Source organism: Tursiops truncatus, chromosome 2, assembly GCF_011762595.2.
Source record: "Tursiops truncatus isolate mTurTru1 chromosome 2, mTurTru1.mat.Y, whole genome shotgun sequence".
Lineage (NCBI taxonomy): Eukaryota > Metazoa > Chordata > Mammalia > Artiodactyla > Delphinidae > Tursiops > Tursiops truncatus.
The window spans coordinates 11,522,830-11,543,478 of record NC_047035.1 but is presented as its reverse complement, the minus strand read 5'-3'; the positions used below and the strand labels follow the sequence as shown (position 1 = coordinate 11,543,478).

At 55.5% G+C, this 20,649-nt stretch overlaps 1 protein-coding gene across 4 annotated transcripts in view; it reads right to left on the bottom strand.

The window, feature by feature from the left end:
- ITPK1 (inositol-tetrakisphosphate 1-kinase) overlaps positions 1-18,772 on the bottom strand; it is a 163,994-nt gene extending 145,222 nt beyond the window's left edge. Inside the window, exons 1-2 of one of the 4 annotated variants that reach the window (XM_033850693.2) lie at positions 18,652-18,772; positions 17,948-18,179 (exon numbers count right to left, since the gene is read on the bottom strand). In XM_033850693.2, coding sequence (XP_033706584.1) covers positions 17,948-18,042 — 95 coding nt within the window. In that variant the 5' untranslated portion in view covers positions 18,043-18,179; positions 18,652-18,772. Of the gene's footprint in view, positions 1-17,947; positions 18,626-18,651 lie in introns of those variants that run through there. The other 3 variants (XM_033850696.2, XM_033850694.2, XM_033850697.2) reach the window with 3 other exon arrangements.
- Positions 18,773-20,649: the final 1,877 nt, after the last annotated feature.

Here is a 20,649-nt window from a genome sequence, read left to right as displayed (position 1 = left end):
GATGAGACACTCATGGCCGGGTCACCCCCATCACCCTGGCTGAGCAGAGGCCAAGCCGCAGAAGCAGAGATCCTGACTGACCAGCCGCTGACCGCAGATACACAAGGGAGCCCAGCCCGCACCGCCGCGCCGAAGAGCAGTGAGCTCACAAGTGGTTACTGTTTAAAGGCGCTACGCTGGTGCTGGTTTGTTATTCCACAATAACTGATAAAACTCTTACTTACACGTAATGGAATCAGAAAGGGAAGCAAGGCAATTATATTCACAATGATATCCAATGCAGCATTATCCACACCCGCAAGAAAACTGGAAATAATCTAACTATTCAATCATAAGATTATATCTCAATATATCACAGCGTAGACACCCAACAGAGCTATCACATAGCAATGAAAAAGGACCATCGTCTATTGTACTTTATTTTCAGGTGGGGTAACATCATTGGGATTATGTTTTAAGTCCTTAGCATTTTTGCCAGCAGGCGGGGGACAGGGTAGGGAATGATGACACTTTTATTATCTTTTAAGATATTTGGTTTATGAAAAGGAAAATTAAACTATAAATACATGATCATATTGATTATATAAGTCCTTAGCGTTTAAGGATCATACTAAATTACATATGAACTATGGCTGAGATGTTCTTCAAAATAATACGAGGGAAATAAATAAAACAAGATGAGCCATAAGTTAATAATGGTTAATACTTGGTATCGGGGGAGGGAGTTCATTTTATTATTCTTTCTTTTATACATGTTGGAAATGTTCATAATAAAATTTCATAAAAATTTTTAAAAGATCACTCTAAAGACTGTAGCGGGACTTCCCTGGTGGCGCAGTGGTTAAGAATCCACCTGCCAATGCAGGGGACACGGGTTTGAGCCCTGGTCTGGGAAGATCCCACATGCCGCAGAGCAACTAAGCCCGTGCGCCATAACTACTGAGCCTGCGCTCTAGAGCCCACGAGCCACAACTACTGAGCCTGTGCTCTAGAGTCAGCAGAGAACAACTACTGAGCCCGTGTGCCACAACTGCTGAAGCCCATGCACCTAGAGCCCGTGCTCCACAACAAGAGAAGCCACTGGAATGAGAAGCCCGCGCACCGCAACGAAGAGTAAGCCCCCACTCGCTGCAACTAGAGAAAGCCCGTGAGCAGCCAAAGATAAATAAATAAATAAATGAGTTTATTTCTTTATTTTTTAAAAAAGACTGTAGCAACATGGAATTAGTTTACACTACAAGGCTGTGTGCAGAAAGCAAAAATCAAAAAGCTACCCATACAATGTTTTCAACTCTGCAACTTTAGATACAAAAAAGGAACTAGACGTGGTGGCGTGAGGAGTAGAGGAATGATTTGTCTCTTCAAATTTTGCTTTCATGGTGTTACACTGTCTTTACAGAGGACCAAAAATGCCAAGAGAAAAGATGACGTTCTTTCATTTCCTTCAGCTGGGACTCAGCATGAGTGAGGGGCTGGCTGGTGGGGGACCCTACCCAGAAGCACGTGGGGCTGGGAAGGAGGAAGACTCTGACGGAAGCAGCTGAGGAAATCCAGACTTGGCGGAGCTAGAGAGGACCCCCTCCCCCCACCAACCGGCCCCAGCAAGAGTGCTGGGTTAGGAGGTTATCAACCAAGATTGGTCCTTCCCAGTTTAAGGGGCCACACCAGCTATCCCTTCCTTTGACCAGTTTTGAGATCACAGATGATATTCAGCTCTCTAAATATTCATCTCTAGGCAGAAAAAAAAATTATTTGGGGAAGAGCGTAAATTATAATCAGATCCCCCATCACGTGTCAGAGATCACGTCCACCAATTCAGCCATCACCTCCTCTGATCCCCCGAACTTCCCAGCTGGGTGCTAATGTGCCCACTTTACAGACGAGGAAAAGGAGGCCCATCACCTGCCCCAGGTCAGTCATGCCCTGGGCACTGGGGCTGGGTTCAGGAGCCAGCGGCAGGCCTGGACCAGCACACCTGTTGGCTTCCTTCCAGGCAGCACCTCCACTAAGGGCCACATGTATGTGGGGCAGGAGGTAGAGACCCACACACACTGAGGACCCCCAGCCTTAGATGGATGGCAACCCCTGTACAACCTCTGTCAGGTGAGATGCTACTGACTGAATGTTTGTGTCCCCCCAAAATTCATGTTAAAGCCCTAACCCCCAACGTGATGGTATTGGGATGGGGGGGGCTTTGGGGAGGTACTTAATGTTAGATGAGGTCATGAAGGCAGAGACCCCACAATGGGATTACTGCCCTTACAAGATGAAAAGACCAGAGCTCTCTCCCCGCCACGTGTGGACACAGAGAGAAGGTGGCCATCTATGAACCAGGAAGTGGACCCTCATTGGGAACCAAACTGGCAGGCACCTTGATCTCGGACTTCCCAGCCTCCAGAACTGTGACAAATAAACGTCTGCTGTTTACAGTGCCCAGCCTATGACATTTGTTACGGCCACCCAGGCAGACTAAGGGAGAAGGCAAACCATGAGCCCCGGGGCAAGCCTAGAACCCCCAAGAGAAACTGACAAGGGGTCTTTTTCAAGCCTGAGGTTGTACTAAAACAGAAGAGTAAAGCTGTGTTCATATAGTATTTCCTAGGCAATGACAGTTCAACATCTGTACAAGTATAGAATCACCCATAAGCTGTACGAAACGAAAAACAAAAGGTAATTGTATGAGAGCATGGATAATGGCCGTCACTGTTTCAGAAACAAAAAAGGGGGCTGTGCATGTGTGTGTGTGTGCGCACACAAGTGTCTGAGAGGACAGGCGAGAATGTGGTAACACGGCGGCCTCCAGGGCCTGGTGAAGTGTAAGGGAGACCGAGTTTTCACTGCACGCTCTTAGGTGTGGTTTAAATTTTGATCACGTACATTATTCTTTTTTAACAAAAGCTTTTTAGTGCTATTCACAAGTCAGATGTAAACCTGCCCACAAGAAACTATGGAATTTTCATGCAGACAAGTCACTGACCTGCTCCGGCTCGGTTTCTGTTTTCAAGTGCTGTTTTTAATCAGCTGATAAACTGAAATGACCCCTCCTCGCAGCCTCACATAACAGACCTGAGGAGCTGACAACTCGGGCCCAAAGGGCAGTCCGACCAGCTAAACCAGAAGTATTCGCTCCCTGGGACCTCCGAGTTGGGGGCCCTCAAACAGGGACTCTGATGAAGGCCACACAGCTCCGACAGTGAGAATGAATGAGACAGACGTGAGCTTCCTGACCCGGCTGCTTCATCACACAGCCCCAGGAAGCTACCGGGGGGCTGACAGATGTCAGTCCAGGCCTGCAGTCCACGGTGGCCACAGCAAAGGGGAGGGCCCGGGACAGCCTTCCCTTACACTGTTTTCCCACCACCACTACCTCTATCTACCTGCCACCAAAGGCCACGCCACTAACAAGAACCGCTGGCCTATGAGAATTGGGGAACACCCAAGTAGAGGCACCCGGCAGGCAGGGCAAGGGCACTGAGCAGGGCACCCACCGGCTTCTCCAGGGGTCCTTGCTCCCCCACTGGTTCCAGAAAGGAACCATCAGGGACCAAAACCCCTCACCAGGCCCTACCACCCTGAGCCTTCTCCCGGCCTCCAGCCCTGCCCCTTCGCCAGGGGCCCTCAGGACTGGGGCCCTGAGGTGTGCAGGGCCTGGGTGTGTGGCCACCAGTCACTTCCTCCCCTTCCAGGAGGAACCACTCCCAGCAGGCCTGCTCGGGTGAGGGAGAGCAGGCAGGAGGGCCCGCGTCCCGCGCTAATGCTCCCCTCGGCGGGAGGACTGAGCCCCCAGGCCAAAGTTCACAGCAGCGAAATCCTGCAGGCTCCCGGGAAAAAGGCACCCAAACATTCCCCGGCATGCATGGGGCAGGGCCAGACGGCAACAGGGCGACGGCGTGTTTACGTAACACAAGACTGTCTCACCCCAAACACTCGGTGTCAAAACAGCCTCTGCCCAAGGCCCCAGACCCCATCCCTCAAGGCAGGGTTACATAAGCCCTTCCTCCAGGATGCCCCTGCGTGACCACTGGGCTCAGGGCCCTCAGAATCTGCCTGCGTCCGACTGGCCGTGGGAATGAACCAGCTCGGGTTTGTTTGAGGGGAAAGAGGAAGCCAGGGGCCCAGCCTCAGGCTCTCACTCGTGGAGGTGGCCGTCACTCCCCCGCTGGGAACAGTGCCCTGGCCCCGGAGCCCAGAACCAGGGAGTATCCCCACTTCCCCTGGCTGCCCAGCGGCCAATCCCACTGTCTTCAGGGCAGTCCCCAGCTTCCCGCGTGGGGTCCACCCAGCCCACACGCAGATCACGTGGTAGGGAACGGGGCACTCCCCCGGCCCCAGCACCTGGCTGACATCTATGTGGCCCAGGCTGACCTACGTCCCAGGTGGAGGGAGGGCCTGAAGCCACCAGCCCGGGTCTGCATCCCGGTCCTGCCACCGACCAGCTGTGACCCTGGGCTAGTTATTTAACCTCTCTGTGCCTTCACTCCTTCTGTTAGGAAACAGGGGTACTAAAAGCCCACACCCTCATGGGGTGTAACGCAGCTCAAAGGAGATAACACACAAGGAACTCGGCACTCAGAATAAAGGTCAGTTGTGAGGACTCACCTTGTATCACGTGGGCCTGAGAATGGAGCCACACGAGGGAGGCCAGGGACCCAGAGAGACTGGGTCCCGAGGACACCACGAGAGCCCCTGAATCCACCTATACCTGAAGCCAGACCTCTGCATGGAGTTACCACTTACAGGAGCCCCTTTATTACTGAACCCAGTTGGCACTGAGGCTTCTACCGAAACCAAGACACTGCTGCCACTTGCAGAAATCAGTCAGACAATCGCTCTTCTGCTCAGATCATTAACTTCATCCCAGCAACTCTCCACGTCTGTTGGTTGATTGAGAGAGAGAAGCCTGGAGGACACGGCTGCCCCGGCTGCCCCACTGGGTCCTCCGGCAGTGAAGACAGATTTGCAGGCACCTGGCCAGTCCTCAGGTCTCACTCCCAGGGGAGTCCCCATTCCCCCCACCCCAGAACTGTCCATGTCCCATATGCCTACCCGCCCAGCCCCCCGCCCTTCCCAGGGGAGCAACCCAAAGCCAAAGAGCTTACCCTCTCGGCATTCCTGGCAAGGCTGGAGGAAGGACAGGAAAGACCACCAGGCTGGGGGTCCTACCCCCAATTGCCTGGGCCCAGGAACCAAAAGAACTCATCCTGGACGAGGCGGGGTCTGCCAACAATGGTTCAGAATGGAACAGAAAAGAATAGACCCTGGCCTCACATCCGACCTGCGGTTCCCCAGAAGTCAGAGGAGAAGCACCTGTGGGCTCCAGGGCTCAGAACCAGCACATCGGGCCGATCCCCTGTGTGCACGAACCATCAAGGCTGGACTCTCTGAGCTGCAAATCCTCACCTGCAAGGACCCCTTCTGGCTCCGAGGTTTTGGGAAATTCCTCCTCTCAGGTGGCGGACCTCCGCATCTCACCAGCAGGGGAAGTTTACTCTCCATCACCCATCGACACAGAGGGCGTGACTACAGGTTGGGGGCATGAAGGGCAGCCCTCCCCTGCTTCTGTCAGAGATGGCCTCTGGCCTGAACAAGAAAGGAGCAAGTTTGTGTGCTGAGCCCCTCCTGTGCGCACGCACGAGGCTGACTCTTATCAAGGGGAAATTAAGGCCCGGAGAGGGGCCAAAACACACCCCGGTCACCCATCCAGTAAGAGGCTGGGTCAGCCTTCACATCCCACCACTGACCAAGATACACACTGTCCCTGGGACATCACAAGGAATCCAGCACAGCCCTACCTAAGCGGCTTCCTAAGCGGAAACTCAGCTTGCCCATCTTCTTCCCAGATGTGAGGGCTGCTTGGACATAAGCTCCTCGTCAACAGCTCCATCACCCCTTAATGGCTGACTCTGAATAACAGAGTTACCAGCTGCCCACCAAGAGCCAGGCTCTGCGCTACAAAGGACTCAAGCTGCCTCAGCTCACCCAATCTGCAGAACTATTCTGCTGCAGGTTGGTAGAAAACTCCCATTTCAGGTATAGAAACAAAAGCCTCAGAGAGGTTAGGTGACTTGGCCCAAAGTCACACAGCCAGAACCCAGCACCCCAGCCTGCAAGTTCCTGCTCCGGATCTCAAAGCTCTTTCACAAGCATCCCCCCACTTCTGAAGCCAAGGAATGGCTCCAATGAGAATGTTCCCAAGAGCCTTCCAGGCTTTTGGGGTCTTTCCAAGGTGCTTCCAAAACCCTCTACCTTCAGTAGAAAAAGCACCAAGGTGACCCCAAAAAGGGACATGCATGGCAATTTAAACAGAAGAGTAGGCCATGGGGCCTCATCCACATAGGCTCAGAGGATTTCAAGGGAGGCGCGTGTGAGGCGGGAATGGCAGGCTCCTGGGAATCTGAATGACGCTGTCTGGATAGAGCACGTCGCAAACTGGGCGGCCCAAACTCCGCATCCACAGGACGGACGGCAACGCTGCTGAAAGGTGACTCAGCTGATACCCAGCCTGAGTGGACACCAACGGAGCCAGCACCTAAATTTCCTGACTCCAGGCAAGCCATGCATCCAATTGAAATTGAAAACGAAAAGGAGAAAAGTTAAAAACTAAAGGGCACCGAGGACGGGTCATTAGAAAAGAGCTCAGACAAAAGGAAAGCCATCCTTTCATCCTCTGCCTTCGTTTACAAAGAAAGAAACTCTTAATGGTCAAGGGTCGGAGCTTTAGATTCACAGAAAGTGCTGTTCAAATCGCACCCCCAGGAGTGACCAGCTATGAAACCCGGGGAAGGTCCCTGACCCTCTCTGAGCCTGTTTCCACGTGTGCACTGGGAGCCCTAAAGCACAGGGTCAGGCCTGTGGCTGGAGCTCCAGAATCGGGAGCTACTGTCATGCGCAGGGCTCAGCTGTTCTCGTAACCCTGGAAATGACGCCACGACATCCACGGCCTCAAGCCACGGACCCCACTGCCCGCTCCATGCCAGGGCAGCCACAGCAGCTCCCCCAAGGGAATAAGCACATTCCTCACCAGCAGGGGCACTGAGGCCCAGAGGCTCAGGCAGCGAGGCTCTGAGCAACCAAACCTCCTTAGGCACAGGCCACGCCTTGCTGCGCCCGGTTCAAAGTGCAGGCTGGGGGGGGCTTGGGGGCTGATTCCGCAAGAAGCCGAACTCCTTCCCGACAGGACCCTGGAGCCCCTGCCCAGACCTGCCCACAGGGAGGCGGGAACAGATCTCTGACAGAATGGCCTGAATTCCTTTGCTTTTCAAGGATCCCACAGTGAATGTTAGGACGTTTCGAATAAAATCTTAAAGAATATAAGCTTTAGCGTCAACAAGGCCGGGTTCAAATCCAAGCTGCCCCACCTACTAGCTCTGCATCTTCCTTCTGGGCCTCTGTAACACGGGCTGGGGAACAAAGAGGAAACTCCATCCACAGAGAAACCAGGAGACATTCCTCAGAAAGATGCCCCGGGTCCCGGGAGGATGGGAAACAGCACAGCAGCCCCTGAGGACTCACAAATACCCCCCCCACACACATGCCCCCTTCTCTCCTCTCCAAGGCCCCGCCCATCCCCCCTAGAGAACAGAAAGAGAGCCACACACAACCTGCAGCGCCCTGCTACCACCCTCCCCTCCATGGGACCCAGCCCAATGCACTGCGAGGAAGAGCCTTCCGCGGCCCCAGGCCACCCCTGGGGTGCTCACTGCTGCACAGTCCACAGCACCCAAACTCATCCACCGGGAAGGGGGGTCCCTAGCAACCGGCGCTGGGACGAGGGCCCCAGGGAGGGCTCCAGAGGTTTCCACACCCCAGGCCTCAACTGTTGGATGGATAAAGGGTGTGAGGCAGAAATGAAAGCAAAACTGCCACAAGGGCCTCCACTCTGCAGCCACCTACCACCCACGGCCCCTCCCAGGAAGCAGTGAGCTGAGAGGCTGGGGGCATGTCCTGGGCACAGGCGCTGGAGGTCCCCCACACCAGAAAAGGATAGGGGAGCCGGGCAGGGAGGCTCTCTGCCTGCCCTGGGCTGGGGGCTCCACCAGAGATGTGTCAAAGGCCCCAGACCCTGGCCTGGCCGGGTAGGAGGGCGTGGGAGGTGGCCCACGGGGAGGGGGAGTCCTGTCACATCCGAAGCACCTGCCATGCTCAGCAGCCCTAGAGGTGGGTGTACTATGCCCGCTTTACAGATGGAGGAGCAGAGGCCTGGGGAGGCGGAATGGCTTGTCAGTCATCTACAGTCAATCAGGCAAGTCTCGTGCTCCGAGTTTACAGACATCTCACCACCCACCACCCCTCTGGGCCCCAAAACTGCACACAGACGATGCTCAGAAAAGAATGCCTTGATTTTCTTCTGAAACTGGGTATCAGTCCAATGGTACCAAGATGTCACGTTCAAGACGGAGATAAAAGCCACCTGGCAGGGTAGAAACAGCAGGGTTCCAAGAGTCAGGGAGCCCCGAGGGTGGATCCAAGCTCTGCCACCCACAGCTGAGTGAGTAGGCAAGTCACCACACCTCTCCCCAGGCCTCGGTGTTCTCATCTAGCAAATGGAGATACGCTGTCTTGAGAGTAGATTCCCGACCTACAATAGCGCCCGGCCCGTGGTAAGTTCTCCCTGTGCTCTGAAATCTGGTATGAGCCACTGATCCAGGAGGGAACAGGAGGGAACTTCAACACAGCCCTTCGGAAGCGTGCAGGGCCTCCTGGACAAGCCCCCGGTTCTGGTTTCATGGCTCAGAGGCTCTAAGACCCGAGCAGGCCGGAGCCTGATGAGGAGCCCATGGGTTTGCAGACTAAGCTGCAGAACAAGGCACCGCAGGCTGTGCTCCAGCCTCTGCTGCGGGCCCTGACCCGATGCTCAGCGTGCACCTGGCTGAGCCGGTCCCCAGGAATGTCTCCGGTGCAAAAACTAGCCTTCCGCGGATCCATCTCTAACGAACTTCGGTGCAAACCAGCAGCCAGAGGCCAGACATTTTTAAAAGGGGAAACAGGACTGCCCACAAGGTAGCAACCAGCAGGCAGGGAAGCTGGCTGGGCAGCCTGGTGCCCCTGCCTTGCCCCCCTCCCGTGTGGTGAGGCTCAAACGAGGCAGCAGATGGCGAGTGCCTCACCAGAGTTGCCCAGGGTGGGCTCCGGGGAACACGAGTCCCGCACAGGGACTCCGCGAACAGACCAGCCTGGGAACCTTTACATCCCAGGTGCCCTCCTGGGAAGCCCCTGTCCCAGCGAAGCCCCACAGTAAGGAAGCTGCTTTTGCCTGTTTAACTCAGCGTCAAACGTGCCTGATGGCTCGGGGGTGAGGCCTAGTAACACTGTTCGGGAAATGACAGTGTCCATTTCCCAGAAGAATCAGCAGGGCACTTGTTAAGAGGAGGCTCCCAGACCCTTTCCCTGGAGAATTTTAAGGGGGAGGGGGTGGACTCAAGGATACGTTTTTCCCTGGTGCCCCCAGTGCTTCTTTTGTTGGGCGAGTTCAGCAAACACTGGCCTGGAGGAAGGTAAATGAGCGTAAAAGAGAGCAAGCATCCTTCCCCCCACTCCCTGGGCACCTGAGGCCTAACCTGAGCTTTAGGAAAGGTCAGCTGGCCTAGGGCCTACCAGGGCCATAGGGCCCCACACCCATCCTCGCCCCAGCCCCCCAAAGCCCAGAACTGCTCATTCCTGAACACAAAGTCTGGACTGAATGAGGCCAGAGGGGAGCATCTGTCCTCCTGTCTGGCCCCCAGAGCACAGTTGCAGCCTCAGGTGGAGGAAGGTTCCAGGGCCACCCCCCTGGTCCCCTGTCACACTGTCAGGGAACAATGCTACTGCAGGACACCCTGCTGCCTCCTTTGACCACTGCCTGTCTAATGTGGAAACGGGCCTGCTCTTCCCTAGACGGCTGCCCTCGGTCCTCAGGGAACCCAGGGCCATAGCAGAGGCAGGCCAGGGCGTGTGACCTCCGGGCAGCAGACCCCACCCGCCCTGTAGCTCTTTAGCTCCTAGAGGAACAGGCACTCGCCCCTCATTAAACGTCGCCTCCTCAGAGAGGCCTTCTCTGACTGCATAGTGCTGAAGTGGCTGCAGCTGCTCCCGTCATGGCTTTTTCCCACCTGCAGGCTTCCTGGCTCTAGTTCTACCTCGCAGCGTTTTACACGTATCTGTGGGCTGGTTTCCCTTCATCTCCTTACCAGGGGCAGGGGGGCAGGGAGCGGCACCAGCACAAGGCAAGCCAGGGTGGACGCTCGGGACTTGCTGAGTGAATGAAGGAATGAAGGAATGCAGCCAACGGTCTCCTCCCTGACCTGGGACCTACCACCTTCACCCTGGGTCTTCCTTCCTGGCCCAGAGCACTCCAGAGTCACAGGTAGCTTTGGCTGAGTCACAGGGACACAGAAAAGGCTTCCAAAACCCGCCAGTCAGTTCCTTCCTCCACTAACAGATGCTCTCTTGAGCCCCTACTGTGTGCCCTGGTACAAGCACTGGGGCTTCAGCAGGGAACACAACTGTCAAAGTCTCGACCTTTATGGAACCAACTTTCCAAAGGAGAGACAGACAATAAGCAGAGGGAAAGAACACGGGCAGCCAGGGGGCACTAAGGGTTTAGGATCCTGAGCAAAAGGAAAGAAAAACAAGGCATCTCCCAGAAGCCATCTTTGGGAGGGACTTTGGCCTGTGTGTCCTGCTTCTCCCTCCGGGGCAGCTGGTGGCTTAGCAGAGTCTACCCAGCGGGCTCTGACGGCAGGGCTGCTGGGAACACCAAGGGCAGTTAACAGGGTGGGCACCCCGCACCCACGGGCCTGGGAGGGAAGGGGACAGGAGTCCGGGGATCCTTCACAGAATGATTCTCAAATCGGCACAGCCAGTGACAGATCCACCCCCCTGAGCCCTAAAAATGGGGCACCCCCGGGAGCTGTCAGCCCGTCAGGCCGACGCAATCCTGCCCATGAGGCCCAGCTGGGGAGGCACAGGCCACAAGGGCAGCTGCTTTCTGAGGGCAGCTGGGAGCAGGCAAGACAAAGCAGCAGGCGGAATTCAAACAGCCCAATGGGAACGGCCTCATTCACGGCTCCAGAGGAAGCGCTGTTTGAAAAGAGGCTTCAGCAGGCAGCGGGGAGGGCGCGCTGGTCTTGGAGTGGGGCGAGGGCCCCCTCCCGCGACCCCTACCACATCCCGCTGTGTCGCCTTGGACAAGGCACCGCACCCTGCCTGGGCTTCCCTGGGGAGCACGGCACTCTCCCCTAAGCAGGCCACACACCCAGGCCGGGTCCCTGAGGGCCAGCGGAGGGGGAAAGGTCGGGATGGGCCCCATTCACGCACCAAGAGGGAAGGGGTTTAAGACCGCGGCCTTGCCAGGGAGGGAGTAGGTGCTCAGGTCCTGAATGATGATTTGCTTTCTAAATGAATCTTACTTTCTATAAAGGAGGTACCAGAACATTCCCTCAAAAAGCTAGCTTACCAGCTGAATTCAAAATACAAGTAGGAACAGAAACCCTATTGACATCCCACTGTTCAGGAACTGCACTCATGCAGCACTTCACTAAGCACTTACTGAATGCCCCAAACCTGCTAAATCACGAGGGGGACATAACCCGTGGAGGCAGGAGGGCCCAGGGGTTAGGATGGGAGGCCCCAGCCTGATGCACCAGCGGGCCCAGCTCTGCCCCACGCCTGCCCAAGCACAGCCAGCGCCGCCTACATGAACTCAATCTCACCGTCATAAGAGAAATGCAAACCAAAAGTGCCATTTCTCACCCATGTGTGTGGCCAAGATCAGAAATATCTGTCCACGAGCTGCGCCGGGGAGGGTGTGCGTGACAGGCCCTCCCATGCGCTGCCATCTGTGAGCAGTGCCCTGTCCTGGTGAGTGGTTTCAGAACTGCCACGAAAAAGTAAAACGCCTCTGCCCTTTGACCCAGGGCTCACTCATCTAGCAATGAGCACTCGGGCGATGGGGCAGAGCACTCCCTGCCCCACTGTCCACACCGGCAGAAGCCAACCACAGGGCAAGAAATACGGTCCACTGTTCTAAGATCTGGACCCCAGAGCCGTTAAAGAAACGAGGCAAGTGATACAGAACTGTCTCCAAAGAAGCAGTGATGTTCAATTTCTCTAAGACACGGTGTTCCGAGAAAGGAGCCGAGGGCAGAACGATATGGGCGGAAGAGACCCCCACACACACGCACCCTGTGTTTTGCACAAAACACCTCGAGAGAGGGGGCAGGGGCAATATAGGAGTAGGGGATTTTTTTTACAAAAGGTTATTATGGGATTATATCAAATCATATGTGTGAAACTTGTGAAAGTTGTAAAGCACTACAGAATTTCAAGAATCTTTCATTCAATTAAAAAAAAAAAAAAGTTAAAAAGGAAAAAAAAAAATACACCTCCAGAGAAAGAGACTGCCAAGAACACATGTCCCTGAGTGACCGGAACTCAAGAACAAGAAGGAAACGGACTGACTTTTCATTGTGTATTTTGAGTCCTTTTCATTGTGTATTTTGAATCCTCTGGGTTTTATTTTAACATATGCATGTATTTAATATTCAAAAAGATAAAACAATAAATGTTAATGAATAACAGCACCATGATTGCTCATGGAGACTCTTGGCATTTTCAGGAAACCCGGCACAACCTCCTCTTGAATCTCAGAACTTAAAAAAAAGGGAAGTATCATCTGGCATTAATGTAATTTTCTCAGGCTCCCCCATCCATAAAATAGGTGAGGACAGCAGCCCCGCCCCCCAAGGGGCTGTAAGAGTCCCACAGGCCGGGTGTGAAGGGAGATGCTGGGAGGCACCAGGCAGGGGAGCCCCTCCTTAGCCGTGCCCGCTGGACCCACACACACCCACACCCAGGCAGGATGAGCAGTCAGCATCCCTCCCGGACTTCAGGGTCACTCAAAAACTGCCCAGGCCGGGGACACTGCAAATGCCAAAGATCTGGGAATCAAAAGGCATTCGTGGGCGGAAGCCCACTCCCCCCTCACCAAGGACGGCAACCAGCGTTCACAGAGCTCCAGGCACAGTATGCATCTGCATACGGACGTTTTTAAGGCTCATAACCCTGAGCTAATACTGTCATTATCCTCACTTTAAAGATGAGGGCACTGAGGATGCCCAGGGTCACATGGGTGGCCTGTTGTAGACCCAGGCCTGGGACCCAGGCAGGCTCATCCACAGACAGCAGCACCCAGATGGCCGTCTTCTCCTGTGGGAAGCCCAGTTCGCTCCCTCGGAAGCTGTTGGAAAGTGTTTACTTGCAAGGCTGGGTATGGACAGTCCCGATGCACAGCTGCAAAGAAAACCTAAGTCAGCACCTCTTCCCACCTCCACGCCCCCAAAACGGTGCCAGATCCAGACACGAAGACAAACAGAAAAATACCCACTCACAGACCAGCAGCACTTAACCTAGGAAAAGGTTCTCCATCCTCCCCATTATGAATCTCCCAAAAGAATCCCGGCACGGAATAATGCTAAACCAGCCCAGCAAAAACGAACCTTCTGGATTCCTTCATTTAAAGAAAGGAATGGGGACTTCCCTGGCAGTCCAATGGTTAAGACTCCGCACTTCCACTGCAGGGGGTGCGGGTTCGAACCCTGGTCGGGGAACTAAGATCTCACGTGCCGCGCAGCAAAAAATAAAAGAAAATAAAAATAAAGACAGGAATGTAGGCCCTGAGGGGCCCTGAGGGGAAGGGATGGCCTGGGGGTACCCTGGAGGCCAGGGTACTGTTAACACCAAACTCCCAGCTCCCTCCTTCTGGAGCCTCCAAGAGCCCAGGCCTAAGCTGGGCAAAGAACTTCTTAATAAACAAGGCAGCCACATCCCCAGGTGTAGAGACCTGGGTCTGGGCTCAGGGAAGCCCTCCACTCTGAATGCAATTCCCTCATATGCCCCAAGCCTCAGTTTCCCCATTCTGCCACCCTGAGCTACAGGGAGGATGATGTGAGATGAGGTTCCAGCATTAAAAAGTCAGGTAGGGCTTCCCTGGTGGCGCAGTGGTTGAGAGTCCGCCTGCCGATGCAGGGGACACGGGTTCGTGCCCCGGTCCGGGAAGATCCCACATGCCGCGGAGCGGCTGGGCCCGTGAGCCATGGCCGCTGAGCCTGCGCGTCTGGAGCCTGTGCTCCACAACGGGAGAGGCCACAACAGTGAGAGGCCCGCGTACCGCAAAAAAAAAAAAAAAAAAAAAGGTAACACGACAGTAAAGACAGACAGAGGTTCACCCATGTTCTACACCAAAATGCTTTGTGATGTCCTGCGCCTTTCTACTACCTCCTGCAACATAAGTTCAGCCGCAGGAAAGAGGAGTGGGGGGGTGAGGCGTTGGAGGGCTGACACAGAAAACGCGGACAAAGGGAACCAGGTCAGCCAGCCTTTCCACACGGGGCACCGTGGAGAACTAAGAAAACTAAAAATTAAAAAATCACCCAACATGCACTTCCCTGGTGGCACAGTGGTTAAGAATCTGCCTGCCAGTGCAGGGGACACGGGTTCGAGCCCTGGTCCGGGAAGATCCCATATGCCGCGGAGCAACTAAGCCTGTGCGCCACAACTGCTGAGCCCGCGGGCCTAGAGCCCGTGCTCCACAACAAGAGAAGCCACTGCAATGAGAAGCCCGCTCACCGCAACTAGAAAAAGCCCGCGCACAGCAATGAAGACCCAACGCAGCAAAAAAAAAAAAAAAATTACCAGACATTTCCAACTAACAGCTTTACTTCTCTGCTCCCCACCTGAAGTTCCTTCTGGACCTCTCAAAAAGGCACAAAGGGAGACGTGAGGGAGCTGCAAGCGTGCTCCAGTGTGAGGGGAAGGGGAAGGGAGGTAGGAGGGTAAGAGAACACCAGAGCCGTCCCCGTGGAGAAGGGAAGACACGCAGGAGAGGGGCGGGAACAAACAGTGCCACGAAAAACAAGCTGAGTCAAGGCCCATCTGTCGAGGAGCCAGAAAGCCCGTCCCATCGAGGTGCACCAGGGTCCAAAGGGTTGGCCCTCACGCCTGCTAAGGTGTCCCAGCGGGACCTGCTCCAACGGCCCACGGATGCCTGCAGCGGGTGATGACCCTCAGAGAGCAGACATTACACCTGCTGAGGCCACATCTCAGCCTTGCAAGGAAGTGTCTCCAAGACAAAACGGCAGCAGCTGGACCCCATGAAGATAATGAGGGGGTCCGCCCAACTGTCGGAGATGCCCAAGGAGAAAGGACTTGCTTTCCGTGTGGGTCTCAAGGTGCCCAGGTTGGATCCATTCTAGAAATTGAACAAAAGGAACAAAAGTACGGAGGCTGCTCCGTCTCATGCCATATCCCCGTCTGTAAAAAACCCTGGCGGTCCAGTGGTTAAGACTCGGTGCTTCCATTGCAGGGGGCACGGGTTTGATCCCTGGTTGGGGAACTAAGATCCCGCAAGCCGGGCGGTGTGGCCAAAAAAAACAGGGGCACGGGAGCGGTGGGGGTCAGGGTGGGGGGGCTGGTGAGATGATCTCCCACACCCCTTCCTGCTCTAAGATTTTTACAAGGCCTGACTGACATTCGACTAAACAAACAACTCATCCCGATCCACTCAGGTCATCCTCTCTGCCACTGCCACTGCCCCAAACATTCGGAGCAGAGCCTCAAGCCATTTTCAAACATCTCTGGACTTCTTAACTGTGGAACTCACAGACAATTCATCACCCATCCAAATGGGAGCGCTGCACCCCCGGATTGTGAAAGTCACACACAGGACAATGTCCATCTACACCCCCTTCTCGGCCACTGAAACTGCACCAGCATTCATATCAAACACGAGAGCAGCAAAGGACTCCGGCCACTCTCTCGAGGGTGGGAGTGTTTTGCACCCAGTACAAAAACGCGGCCACCAGGGGTCGCTGCCCTGAAAGTAATAAAGGAGAGAAGAAACAGAAAAATTCTTTTTGGTGTTTTCTTTTCCTTCCCAAGCTTAAGTGACAAAATATCTAAAGCACCCCTGATGAAAACACAAAGTGGGTTTCCTGAGGTTCTAGAATGACCCAGATGTTTCCCTTCCTCTCTTTGAAGCCCATTTGGCCAGAAGAACGCAACTAGACTTTGAACAAAATAAGCCCTTCAGAGAAATCAACACTCCGTGCTGGATTTCCCCCAGAACGGTTGACATCACGGCTTGCCCTGAAGCCCCCTCTTTAAAGACAGGAGGGTCCATGGGGAGGGAAAGCCAATCCGCAAGTCCAGCCTGAGGACCCAGCCACGAGTCTCGGCTGGAACTGTTTTGCGAGAGCCTCCTAATTACCAAGCAAAACATACCAACCAGATGACAAGCCTCATGCTTTAAGCTGCAGACACAGGATGACACAAATACAGAGAGACCTCAGGAAAAAGGGTGCAAGGTATCAGTGGGGATTTCCCAAGTCTTAGATGACTGCAGGGGGAGCTCGGGCACCTAACACCAGCACCAGACTTCGAGAACACGTCAAAGGGGCTTCTCCACATTTCTTCAGTGTCTAGGGCACATTTTCCACAAGTGTGCGTATCTGCGGTGCAATGTTCAAGTGCCCTTTTTGACGCTGCAAAAGTCTTCAGACCCACTTTCAAAGCTCTGGCTGCAAGTTCCTCCTGGTTTCCTTGTGAATTCCCCGGCCACTCGGCATGCCCTACTGACCATGAAAAGCTTACTTTCTCCTGGGGAAGCCAGCATGAGAGAAGGCAGCCAACTCCATCCCCAGACCAAGGGATGCAGAGCCAGGAGCTGTTTTATACAAGGTGCGCCCCTCTGGCGGTGGGGAGAAGAGCTCCTGGGGGGCTGGAACAAGGAAAAGGAGCAACAGGCCCGGGGGACAGGCATGAGGGGCACAGAGGTACTGCCAGGCCAGCCTGCGCGGGCCAGCTCAGACTGGCCACTTGCTCCACACACCAGAAGATAAGGAAACCCAATTGTTCAATTCATCATTATGTTTGGTGACCCAACAGGGACAAAAATGCAAGTGGGACCCATTTTCGAGAATCAAAGCTACCAAGTGGAGACACTGCATAACAAAAGGGTTTTCCCCCTAGAGTTTGCAAAAGGCTTGAGGAGCTTGATTCTCTCAGGCTTTCACTGAGAGCAGGATTTAACTAACAGCTTCTCAGAGGCAAAGCCACCGTGGTGGAACAAGGTGAGGCATACCTGACCCAAGACTGGATGCATCTGTAATGGACTAAGAATGCGATCTTATTAAAACACCCGGAGTCTCCCCCACTGAGGACCAGCATGGGGAGGTGGGGCGGGGGGGGGTGGAGCCCAGAGGGAGGAAAGCCATTCTACACCGCAAGCATCTACCCAGCACCTCCTCTGCACCAGCCACTCCCTAGCTGTGGGACCCGGGGCCAGGTACCCCATCTCTCTGCGGATAGATTCCCCTTCTTAGACACGTGGCCCTGAATCACCAACCCAGCCAATTCCCAAGGCTGGTGCGAGGCTCTAATGAGACAGCAAATCACATACATGCCAAGTATTGCTACTCGCTTCAAAGAGGCTTAATCCGGTGACATGCAATGACAGCTTCTTGCAAAGAGAGCTGCACCGGCGGGGCACACAGTAGGTGGTCCGCAAACATACAAACAGTGGTGCCCTTCTCCATGAAGGGAAGCGGACGAAGGAAGAAAAACACTCCAGTCCGAAAGTAACCTCCAGCCACAGGCAGACAGCGTGGACCCCCCGATTTCCCAGGTCCCTCTGCCACCTTTAGCAGCGCTCCCACCGTGCCCTGGGGAGCCAGGGGTCTCCCCACCCGGGGTCCCAGTGCACCTGAGAGCCCTGGTCCGTGCCACACCGCCCATACTGGCCACTGCTTCTCTCGAACACAGCCGGCGGCCACCACCGCCACCTGGCTACTCGGACTCAGTGTCCCCGCGAACCGCTCCTTTCCGTTTCGCTCTAACCTCCCAAAACAGCCGCTGAGGCTGAACTGGGCTCAGGCCGGGGGTCCCCGGACGCCGGAGCCCCGTCCCTCCATACCTGCACAGCTCGGCGAAGGCCTGGAAATTCAGCTTCTTGATTTTCTTCTCGCTCAGCCAGTAGCCAACTCTCTTCCCTTTCAGAAAGGTCTGCATCTTCCTTTTCGGGCGGGGAGCTGGGGTCCGGAGGAAATCGCCCACAGGCCGAGTCTGGCGGCCCGGCGCGCGCCGCGAGCTTGCGGGCACCTCCTCCCGGCGGCGGGGACGCGGAACGGGGCTACGGGCGCGCAGTCCTGCCGGGAGGGGCGGGCCGGGGCGGGGCGGGCGCCCAGGCGGAGGGAGCGGCGCTCAGCGCGGCATTCCACTGGCTGCCGCCGCGTCGGGGCCGCCCGCGCCGCCGCCGCCCACGCCCCCGCCGCCAGCCGGGCTCCCGGCGCGCAAGTTCGCGAGCGCCAGGCCGGGCCGGGGAGGAGAGGAGGGAGGCCCTCCCTCGCCGGCGCCGCCCAGCCCACCGCCCTCCCGGCGCTCGAGACCGAGAAACACGCCCTCCAGCGGCGGCCACGGCGGATCGCCCCCGCGCTCTGGCTGCGCGCCGCCCCCGAGTTCCTCCTCCTCTCCCTCCCTCTCGCTCTCGCCCGCGGTCCCCACTCCGAGTCCCTGGCGGCGCGTTCGGCCGATCCGACCCGGGCGCGTGCCCTTCCCGGCGCGCTCGGACCCCGGCGTGGCGCACGCGGCCGCCCGCTCCCCCCGCCCAGTCGTCCTCACCCGCCGCTGCCGCCACTTCCTCCTCGTCCCCGTCCTCGGCCTAGCCCGCAGCCCGCCGGCGCCGCCGTGCTGACCCGGCCGGGCGGCCCGCTGGACCCCGCCGGGGCGGAGGAAGCGCGGCCGCACCGGCCGCTAGGGGGCAGCACCGCCCGCCGCCTCTTAAAGGCGCCGCGCCTTCCCCCGTCTAGTCCTTTGGTGCGTGTTTGTGTCGAGGCTCTGGCTGTTGAACTTGGGGACTGAGGGCGCGGGACTGAATTTAGGGCAGCCCTTGCCAAGTGCTTTTACTTTTTAAAGAAGCGAGAGGAGTCGTGGTGTGGGCATTTTCTGCTTGTCCTTTGGGAGTGATCGAGCCACTGAGTTTCATTCAACAAAAGCATCTCTGTACCCCCAGCACTATTCAGTCCCAACTGCTGCAGAGGGCGCGGGAGGAGCGGGGCGCGGGGGCGGGGGGGCGCGGCGGATGCAATAAATGAGATCATCTGTCTTCCCCGGAGGAGACAGACCCAGGCCCAGGATGGGGGCCCCTAGGGTGGGGACATGAACACCCAGGGGCCTTCTCAGGCTTAGGAAGTTAACCACCAATCACACTCTGGGCCCCCTCCAACGGAGGGGGGGAGGGGAGAGACTAGAAGTATCAGGGATCAGGGTGGGACACTCCCAGAAGACACTTTCCTTTCAGGGTGCAGGGCGGCCGCAGCCTCAGCGTTCTTGATACATTAACCCCACCCTGCCTGCCCAAGCCCTGTGAGGCGGTAGGGAAGCATCCTGCCTTCAAAGAGTCTGAGAGAAGTGGGCATCTCTCCCCAGGCCCCGGCAGAAAAAATGAATGGGGGGTGGGAGGGGTCTCAGATTTTCAGGGAAGACATTTAAGCTGACCTTGAAAAATAAGGAGGATGTTGACGGGCCTGAGAAGGGGGAATAGCTTGAATAGAGGCAGGGAGAAATGGAAAACAACGTTGTTAGGGGTGACAGACTCTCCTTGACCAAACTGGAGCTCATTCTTTAAGGCCCAGCCCTAGGCGCCTGCCTTCTTCCCCTAATTACAGCTTCCCCCATCCTTCTTCCTGCAGGGCTTCCCAGTTACAACCAGGTGAAGCTTGTCCACACCTGACTAGGAGTGAGCACACAGGTCCTCTGTGTCCACCTCTCAGCTAGCTCCACCCTTCCCCCATCTCCCCTCCCCTTGCACCCCTGCTGGGTGATCTTGCAGTCCACTCACCCTCTCTGAGCCTCAGGTCCTCCCTCTTACCTTAGGAGGTAAGCCCTGCCTCATGAGAGCACTTCAGGCTGCAAAAGACCAGTGGCTATGAGGTCTAAAATGTATGGTGTTATGAGGGGGTGTGGTGCAGAGTAGGGACAGAAGGAGAGGAGAGATGTCTCTCATTGAAATGGGAAGAACAGCCTTTGGCTTTAGAAAGACCTGGCTTGAGGTGGGGGGGGGGGGGTCCTAGTTCAGTTCCTCCCAGCTTGGACAAGTCACTTAAGTTCTGCCTCTGAGCTCTGGGTGGAGAAAGTAATGCTTGCCTTAAAGAACTGTGGTGAACCTGAGAAATATTTGGGGAGGATTAAGACAGGGTATTCGACTGGTCCTCAGCAGGTCATCAGACATGGGGCTTGTTACTGTCTCACCCAAGGACTCTTCTTTTTAAACTGAAGTATAATTGACTTGCAATATTATATTAGCTTCAGGTGTACAACATAATGATTCAATACATTACGAATTGATCACCATGATAAGTCTAGTTACCATCTGTCACCATGCAAAGTGATTACAATATGATTGACTATATTATTGACTACATTCCCTGTGCTGTTATTTAGTTTAGAGCTGGAAGTTTGTCCCTCTTAATCTCCATCACCTATTTTGCCCATTCCCCGCCCCCTCTCTGCAACCACAACTTTGTTCTCTGTATCTATTAGTCTGTTTCCGTTTTATTATGTTTGTTCATTTGTTTTGTTCTCTTAGATTCACCATATAAGTAAAATCATATGGTGTTT